The 9,474-nt window shown below is 33.9% G+C and overlaps 1 protein-coding gene across 2 annotated transcripts; it reads left to right on the top strand.

The window, feature by feature from the left end:
• Positions 1–1,850: 1,850 nt before the first annotated feature.
• LOC107938309 (alpha-L-fucosidase 2) lies at positions 1,851–7,481 on the top strand. Of its 2 annotated transcripts, XM_016871410.2 has the most exons (10): positions 1,865–2,256; positions 2,493–2,638; positions 2,961–3,862; positions 4,137–4,269; positions 4,620–4,778; positions 4,956–5,180; positions 5,275–5,376; positions 5,468–5,603; positions 6,006–6,201; positions 6,885–7,481. In XM_016871410.2, exons 1-10 carry the CDS (start codon positions 2,046–2,048, stop codon positions 7,186–7,188), a joined length of 2,514 nt encoding a protein of 837 aa, XP_016726899.1. In that variant the 5' UTR covers positions 1,865–2,045; the 3' UTR covers positions 7,189–7,481. The 2 variants fall into 2 exon arrangements, with proteins under 2 accessions (XP_016726908.1, XP_016726899.1); XM_016871419.2 differs by lacking the exon at positions 6,885–7,481 and having other exon boundaries at positions 1,851–2,256; positions 5,996–6,201.
• Positions 7,482–9,474: the final 1,993 nt, after the last annotated feature.

Here is a 9,474-nt window from a genome sequence, read left to right as displayed (position 1 = left end):
AAATATATATTTTAATAAATTTATTAGATAAATTTTTCATACATATAGTGAGTAGTATGTCATAATCTAGTTATAATAAAAACCTTAATTGAGTTGATGTCATTAATCAATTAGATTCTAACGAATCAAAAGCTCAATCATTTATAATTTAGTTTATATTGGGGATAAATTTCAAAACTACACATGAACTTTGATCCGATATTTAATTTGATACATAAACTTTGGTTTGGTGTAACTATACACACGAAATTTTGATTGTGGTTCAAATGTATACATGAAGCTTTAATTTTGATTCAGTTATGACATTTAAAGGAATAAATACATCAATTATTTTTATATTAGATATATAAAATTATTTGTATTGCGATATGTATACTTAAAATGGTATTATATTGATAATTGTGTTGGTAATTTGTGAAAATTGAATTAAATTAATATTTCATGTATAAAATTGCACGAAATCAAAGTTAATTTATAGTATTGCACCTTGAACCAAAATTCATGTGTAGTTTTGAGGTTTATGTCTTTACATTATTATGAAATTGTTTTTATCTTTTTATAAATTAATAAAAATTCACGCACAATAAGTATATTTAGGGGTGAGCAAAACTCGATTTGATTTGAAAAAATTGAATTTCGAATTAATGGAATCGAGTTATTCGAGTCAAATCGAATAAATAATTTGAATATGAGTTCAAGCCGAGTAATATTTACATTCGAATAATTTGAATAATAGATTGGTGTAAATATACTTTTGATCATTGTCAATTTTGAAAATGAGTAAATTAGTCTCTCTCTAAACAAATTTTACAAAAAAAAAATTCAAAATAAAATTTAAAATTCAAAATATTTATAAAATGCCAAGATTTGTATTTTTTATAAATTTCTAAAGAATATATAAAGAATGTTAAAAATTTAAATTTTTTTATAATAATAATTTTGGGACATAAATAAGTTAATTAATGATTCAAGTTTATCTAAAATATCTTATTTATTTTTATTATTTTGTTTTACAAAAAATTTTCAAATATATATAGTTTCAAATTTATGTGCTTTAACATGAAATTAGTTATATTATAACAAGATTTTAATTTGACATGTTTAATTTTTTAAATTTAACTCGAACAATTTTACTTGATTCGAAAAAAAAACCAAATCGAGTTAGAATGATAAAATAAAACTTGTCAACTCAATTAACTCGAAATTTTTTCATTTAATTTGATTGAACGCTGACCCTTAAATATATTTGTTATAAATTTTTTTTCATCCATACAGGTAAACAAAAACTATGTTAAGGACTAATGTAGATAAAAAAGTTTAATAACTAAATTAAGAAAAGATGTTAAGTTTAAGAACTAAAAATTACTTTATCCAAAAATAAAATAGTTCACCTAATGATACTTTATAATGTTGAGATCATAGGATCTAAATGGTCCAAGTTAGAGTGGGACCATGACACATAAAACTTCTATTGAATTTTTAGTTGACGTAATAAAGGAGAATACTTTAACGACCCAAATGAGCTAAAAAAAAATGTAGGTACTAAAAAGAACAAAAAGGATATAGATATATTTTAAGAGACATGAATGAAGAAAAAATAAAATAATTGATGAATGCTATAAAAAAAATGGCTGTTTTCAATGCATATATAGATGAGCAGGTGAGTTTCCCAGATGTTGGAAAATATTATTAAAAAAATGAAAACAGTAGGAGAGTATGAGCTGCAGTAAAAAATACAATCTTTCTTGTTTTTCTCGTGATAAAATGTCAGAGTGTCACGTAAACAAACAAAGCGCCGCGTGCTACATGCTAAATGCTCTTAATCTCTTGTCTTAAAAACGTGGGTCCCCCCTTCTCCGCTACTGCATTTTACCATTGTTACGATGCCGTGTTGCTGTGCATAATATCTCCACCCCACAGTCCCGCACTCCAACCTCTCTGTTTCCCTGTCTCCTCTAAGCTGCTTAAAGTTCTTATTTTCTTTCTTCTACCCATTTCAGTTTTCTTGCTTTCGTTTCTTTGCCTTCGCTGGGTTTTTGATTCTAATGGAAGATGGAGAGTGGGTTTTGGTGCGGAAGCCCGCAGAGAAGGACTTTTGGAACCCTACCTCCATGGACCTTGCCGACACTTCCAAGCCGTTGAAAGTTACTTTCAGTGGGCCTGCCAAGCACTGGACTGACGCAATTCCCATCGGAAATGGTCGCCTTGGCGCCATGGTGTGGGGCGGCATTGCATCGGAAACTCTTCAGCTCAATGGTAATTAGATTCCAAAACCACCCATTAGCCCTTACATGCTTAGTTTAGAAAAAAAGAGAGAGGCTTTTTTTAAAGATATTATTTTCTATCCTTTCTTCTTTATATTATTATCTTTGTCTTTGGCGACTATAAGGAACGATTGAAGATTTGATATGCTGTACTGTGAATCAGTTGCTGTCTTGTAATGTATATAAAAGCAAATTGAATCAGCCATTGTTGTTTGAATTGCTGTGTAGAGGACACATTGTGGACTGGGGTTCCAGGGGATTACACGAATCCGGAGGCTCCAGCCGCCCTAGCGGAGGTTAGGAAACTTGTTGACAATGGTGATTATGCCGAGGCTACAAAAGCAGCGGTCAAGTTGTCAGATCATCCCTCTGATGTATGTTTTCTCTTTCATCCCTTGCATAGCTATTCTTTTAATCACGTATGCAAAATTGCAATTGCAACGGGTTTGGATTTTCACATGTTATTCCCATTTGGAAACCATATATCCAGGTGACATTTGAAGTTTAGATAAACTCTTCTTTCGAATTGTTGGGTTTGTTTCATCACTACAACATGGGGCTTGAACATTATATTTATATATGTGTGTGTGTGATATTTCCAAAGAGATTCTATTTAAAGGGAACTTTTGAACTTCAACTGATTTTTTAATTTATGGAGTTCATCGCTTTCTAATGATATCTTCTGTAATTATGAAGGTTTACCAGCTTCTGGGGGATATCAAACTAGAGTTTGATGAATCACATGTGAAGTACACGGAAGGCACATATAGCAGAGAGCTTGACTTGGAAACTGCAATAGCAAGAGTGAAATATTCTGTTGGTGATGTTGAATTTATGAGGGAACATTTTGCTTCGAATCCTGGTCAGGTTATAGTAACAAAGATTTCTGCAAGCAAACCCGGGTCACTTTCATTTACAGTTTCTTTAGACAGCAAGTTACACCACCATTCACAGGCAAACGGGCAAAATCAGATTATATTGCAGGGAAGTTGTCCTGGTAAAAGAATCCAACCAAAAGTGGGCTTAAATGAGAATCCAAAGGGAATTCAGTTTACTGCAGTTCTTGATTTACAAGTTAGTCAAGGAGGTGTTATACATAATATAGATGACAAGAAGTTGAAGGTTGAAGGTTCTGATTGGGCTGTTTTGCTTCTGGTAGCTTCATCTTCGTTTGATGGTCCATTCACTATGCCTTCAGATTCTAAGAAGGATCCCACTTCGGACTCTCTCAATGCGTTGAAATCTATAAAAACCTTGTCATATTCTGATCTTTATGCCCACCACTTGGATGACTATCAGAATCTTTTCCATCGTGTATCTCTGCAGCTTTCAAAAAGTTCGAAGAGCAATTTAGGAGATGGCTCTTTGGAGATGAAGGAAGTTAAATCTTCTACAAAAATCTCACATATCAGTAAAAGCAACGATGGTGCAGTTTCAACTGCTGAGCGGGTGAAATCTTTTCAAACAGATGAAGATCCTTCCTTTGTGGAGCTTTTGTTTCAGTACGGTCGGTATTTGCTTATTTCTTCTTCACGACCCGGAACTCAGGTGTCAAACCTGCAGGGTATTTGGAACAAGGATATTGAGCCGGCGTGGGAGTATGTTTTCACCACCTCTCTCAAACATAACTTCTTGCGTCTTTCCCTTATAGTGCTTTCATTAAATTTGTTTTTTTCTGCTTGTTGCAATTTCTTCCTATCTGTTGTAATGTGCTAGATCATATATTTACATAGGGGGTGGTACAAATCTGCTTCATGTATTACTTATGCGATATAATATCTCAACAAAAGTTACCAACTAAAGAAATTTAAATTTCACTCATTCTATATCTGGATTTGATAATAATTTCCCCTTTTTTTTTCTCTTTGCCAGTTGTGCTCCTCATCTCAATATTAATCTTCAAATGAACTATTGGCCATCCCTACCTTGCAACCTTAAAGAGTGCCAGGAACCTTTGTTTGATTTTATTTCCAGTCTAGCAATCAATGGGAGTAAAACAGCAAAAGTAAGTTCCCTCTGTTATTTTTCTCTTCTAAAAGTCTGCTTAGTGCATCTAAAATTTAGTTTTCTGGCATACTTTCTTAGACATGGGATTCTCTTTAAATTTTGTTGGTGGTAACCTCTGAAGATATTGTCTTGTGATTTCATCACCTTAGTTTTACATCAAAATTACATCTCTGCTCGCCTTGACATCTTCAATAAAGCTAGCACTATGACTATTTAAACTTGCAATCTCAAGTATCTGTTTTATTGCCCCAAAATTTCTTTTTCCTTTTTCTTCTTGGTTTTATGCCACTTACGTCTTAAAGCATCGTCTAATCGTAAGCTTCCTTATCTGGTCACTGAATGTTGCAGGTGAATTATGAAACAAGTGGTTGGGTTGCACATCAAGTGACTGACATATGGGCAAAAACATCACCAGATCGAGGTGAGGCTGTATGGGCTTTATGGCCAATGGGGGGAGCATGGCTCTGTACTCATTTATGGGAACAGTTCACCTATACAATGGACAAAGTAAGCTCCTGTCTTTTAAATTTTTTTGGCTTCTAATTCTTTGTTTTGCTCTCAAGTTTCTTGTCATCAACTTCACTGCAAACTCTTCAAGAGGCCATTCAAAAATGGTTCATCAGGATGATACTTCATATTTTTTGTCTGTTTGGAAGGATTTCTAATATTTTTCTGATTAATTAGGATTTTCTAAAAAATAAGGCATATCCTTTATTAGAGGGATGTACATCATTTCTTCTGGACTGGTTGATTGAGGGCCCCGGAGGCTATCTGGAAACCAACCCATCAACTTCTCCCGAGCATATGTTTGTTGCTCCTGATGGCAAGCCTGCTAGCGTAAGCTACTCGTCAACAATGGACATTGCAATCATAAGAGAAGTATTCTCTGAAATTGTTTCTGCAGCTGAGGTGAAGTTTTTATTTCAAGCTATCTAACACAGACCAACTTTTCTATTTCATATTCTTCGTATCTTTATATGCTAATTAGTTTCTTAAAAGGCAGGTTCTGGGAAGAAAGGATGATGCTCTTATTGGAAAAGTCCGTGAAGCTCTGGCGAAGTTACCACCAACAAAAATTGCTAGAGATGGTTCCATTATGGAATGGGTATATCAACATATGGACCCTGATCTTTGTTGAAAGTTATTTTATTTGTGTTCAACAAGGTAGATGAAAATATTCCTTGCTTTTGGAGCAGGCAGTAGATTTTCAGGACCCGGAGGTGCATCACCGGCATGTATCACACCTTTTTGGCCTGTTTCCAGGGCACACGATTACTGTTGAAAAGACTCCAGACCTTTGTAAAGCTGTTGATTTTACCCTCTTTAAAAGAGGTATGTGTGTGACAATGTCTTCATGGTGAATATGCTAATCTTTACAACGACGAAATAAAGTAACATAAATTAGACATTTCAGCAATATAACTTTAGAATTTTACTAAAATTTTGAAATGCAAAGATATGTTAGGCAGTACTTGAATTGATATGAAAAGCGCTTGTTATCTAGTTTCCTACATTACGTTTGTGTTAAGCACGTTCTCTACAGAAATTTAATAATCATAGATTGATGGATTCTAGAACCACTAGTTTATACAAACTGTTACATTCGTATAATGAGAACCTTGATGACTGTTGCAGAAGTTAGAACCAGTGACCGAATAAACACTTAAATTGCTTTCAACTATACCATTAATATATTTTAAGCAGTATGCTTACGCTTTATGTAGTCTGAAACAGGGGTGGAGGGTCCAGGATGGTCAACAACATGGAAAACTGCTTTGTGGGCACGTCTTCATAATAGTGAACATGCTTATCGCATGGTCAAGCATTTAATAAGTTTGGTGGATCCAACTCATGAATCTGACTTTGAGGGAGGACTCTACAGCAACTTGTTCACTGCACATCCTCCTTTCCAAATTGATGCCAATTTTGGGTAAGCAGCATTGTTTGGTCATTTTTCGGAGATTTTTTTATAATTATCATTTCAACTTGCCTAGGATTAATTCATGCTTCAAATGTAAGATTTGCAATGAAATGTCTTGTTTCCTTTCCTGATAGTTGTGATGTCTAATTAACTGGCACAGAGAGGGGAGGGAGTAAAGTTAATGGGATTAGATGCAGTTTTTTGACACTGGATATTTGGCTATTTGAAACTGTTGGGAGCTATGTTACTAGGACTAGGGTGTAAGAGTATTAATGTGGGTATATTCAAGTTTTTTAGGTAAAAGTAATAGAGAATTTCTAAATTTGTAAGAATTAAATTACTAAATAATCTTATTTCATTTGTTACGTATGATCTTGTTATAAAATATATTATATCATATACTTTTAATATTCTTCTTCTTCTTCTTTTATAATTATTTTTTTTAATTTATGAAATCCTAGTCATCTAAAATTTTCCAAAAATAAACATTTATCTAAGCAAATAATTACAAATCCTAGCATGTTGAAATGATGCATTTTAAAATGTTAGAATTTCAAAAATCTTTAAAATTTTAAAATTCTTCCTCCAAAAGAGTCATAGAATTTGGGATCCAATTGAGTTATAAATCCTTTAAATTAGAACTTTATTAGTGTTAGTACAGGAGTAGCATCTAATATGCAGCTTTACACCAGTTTTTCAGCAGCAGTAGCAGAAATGCTGGTTCAAAGCACCACGAAAGATCTATACTTACTCCCTGCTCTTCCCCGGGATAAATGGGCCAACGGCTGTGTGAAAGGATTGAAAGCACGCGGTGGGGTGACAGTCAACATATGCTGGCAAGAAGGTGATCTCGAGGAATTTGGGCTTTGGTCGATGGAAGAAAACTCTGTCAAAAGATTACATTATAGAGGAACTACAATCACAGCAAAGATATCAACTGGAAAAGTTTACACTTTCAATAGACGACTAAAATGCGTCAAGGCATACTCCTTGTAGGAAGCGGTTTTTTCTTGAACATCGAGATCAATGCTATCTCCATGTTGAGCAATGCATTTTTTTTTTGTTACTCCAAATAAATTTTGCAGAGGAACTTGGGGTTCTTTTGCATGCTTTGTTCTATTCATTCCATTTTTTCTTTTCTTTTTCTCTTGCTTCTTCTCTCGTCATGGTTGTTAGCTTCGAAGACATTACATTTCCTCTATAGGATTGTAGCTTTTGGTTTTCAATTGTCACTGCTAAGTTGGAGTTATTGGCTATAAACATAAGTGATCACCATTGATTTTCCTTTATATGGCTTTCTCCTATGGGCTTTGAACTATACCTTAATTACCAAATTGGTCCTCAATGTATATTTTTTTGTCATGAATAGTTTCATAACGTTTTATGCCGTCACTTGTGGCCTCTGGACTATAGCACTGTTAAAATTAAAAAAAGCACGTGGCAAAAAAATAATTGAACTTAATTTTCTTTTTGTTACTCTTTTTCCACTCTCTCCCAGTAAATTTATCCCAGTTGATGACATTTATCCAACAATTGCTTGCAATTTGTCATCCATGCTAACCTTACAACCAACAATCGACCATGCCTCAAATTAAATGATGAGGGCAGAAAGAATAAATGCGAACGCATTAGTTAGTTGTTACAGCAAATGCTTTAAAGGATACATTGTAAATCACAAAGAATTTATGCTTTGCTTCTTTGCTACCATTCAAGTGAAGAATTAAAATATGCAATCACAATGAAATTATGCCTTGCTACTATTCAATTGAATAATTAAAATGTTCAATGAGACTTTGACTTGGAAACTGCAACAGCAAGAGTGAAATATTCCGTTGGTGATGTTGAATTTACGAGGGAACATTTTGCTTCGAATCGTGGTTAGGTTATAGTAACAAAGATTTCTGGAAGTAGTGATGGAGTTAGAAAATTTTGATGGACGGGTCGGAATTAAATTGTATATTTGTACGATAATAAAAATTCAATTTCATAATTTTAATAATGTATATTTTTATAATTTTTAAAAAATTAAATCAAATATTTATTATTTTTAGGGGGCCAAAGTACAATTTTAACATTACTAATTTAAAATTTTATAAATTATAAACACCCAAAATAAAAAAATTCCATTTTAGGGGCCGGGCGTAACCAGCCCCCCTTGGCTTCGCCATTGTCTGGAAGCAAACCGGGGTCACTTTCATTTACAGTTTCTTTAGATAGCACGTTACACCACCGTTCACAGGCAAAAAAGGCAAAATCAGATTATAATGTAGGGAGTTGTCCTGGTAAAAGAATCCAACCAAAAGTGAGTTTAAATGAGAATCCGAAGGGAATTCAGTTTGCTACACTTCTTGATTTACAAGCTAGTCAAGGAGGTGGTATACATAATATAGATGATAAGAAGTTGAAGGTTCGGATTGGGCTGATCTTTAGGCCCACCACTTGGATAACTATCAGAATCTTTTCTATCGTGCCTCTCTGCAGCTTTCAAAAAGTTCGAAGGGCAATTTAGGGGATGGCTCTTTGGAGATGAAGGAAGTTAAATCTTCTACAAAAAAAATCACATTTTAGTAAAAGCAACGATGGTGCAGTTTCAACTGCTGAGCGGGTGAAATCTTTTCAAACAGATGAAGATCCTTCTTGCAGGGTATTTGCTTATTTCTTCTTCACGACCCGGAAGTCAGGTGTCAATCCTGCAAGGTATATTGAGCCAGCATGAGAGTATGTTTTTACCACCTCTCTTAAACATAACTTCTTGCTTCTTTCCCTTATAGTACTCTCATTAAAATTTTTTTTTCTGCTTGCTGCAATTTCTTCCTATCTGTTGTAATGTCCTAGATCGTATGAGTGGTACAAATTTGCTTCATGTATTGGTATGAAAAGCGCTTGTTATCTAGCTTCCTACGTTGCGTTTGTATTAAGCACGTTTTCTTCATAAATATAATAACCATAGATTGATGGATTCTAGAGCCACTAATTTATGTAAATTGTTATATTCGTATAATGAGAACCTTGATGGCTATTTCTGAAGTTAGAACCAGTGATCGGATAAAGATTTATATTGCTTTCAACTATATGATTAATATATTTTAAGCAGTATGCTTACACTTTATGTAGACTGAAACAGGGGACGAGAGTCAAGAATGATCAACAACATGGATAACTGCTTTGTGGGGGCTTCTTCATAATAATGAGCATGCTTATCGCATGAAAAGCAATGTGTATTAACTAAGTGGAAAGTTAAGTCAATTCACTCACGAACAATTACATACCTATTTACAAAGG

This window comes from Gossypium hirsutum, chromosome A12 (assembly GCF_007990345.1).
Source record: "Gossypium hirsutum isolate 1008001.06 chromosome A12, Gossypium_hirsutum_v2.1, whole genome shotgun sequence".
NCBI lineage: Eukaryota > Viridiplantae > Streptophyta > Magnoliopsida > Malvales > Malvaceae > Gossypium > Gossypium hirsutum.
Note: the sequence above shows the minus strand (reverse complement) of the source record. Positions and strands in the feature narration are given on the sequence as shown.

Excerpts from the sequence above, each read along its gene's own strand:
- LOC107938309 (XM_016871410.2), top strand. The coding sequence starts at position 2,046 with ATGGAAGATGGAGAGTGGGTTTTGGTGCGGAAGCCCGCAGAGAAGGAC. Across the intron at positions 2,257-2,492 it reads GGAAACTCTTCAGCTCAATG|AGGACACATTGTGGACTGGG; the intron begins GTAATTAGATTC and ends ATTGCTGTGTAG. Across the intron at positions 4,779-4,955 it reads TCACCTATACAATGGACAAA|GATTTTCTAAAAAATAAGGC; the intron begins GTAAGCTCCTGT and ends CTGATTAATTAG.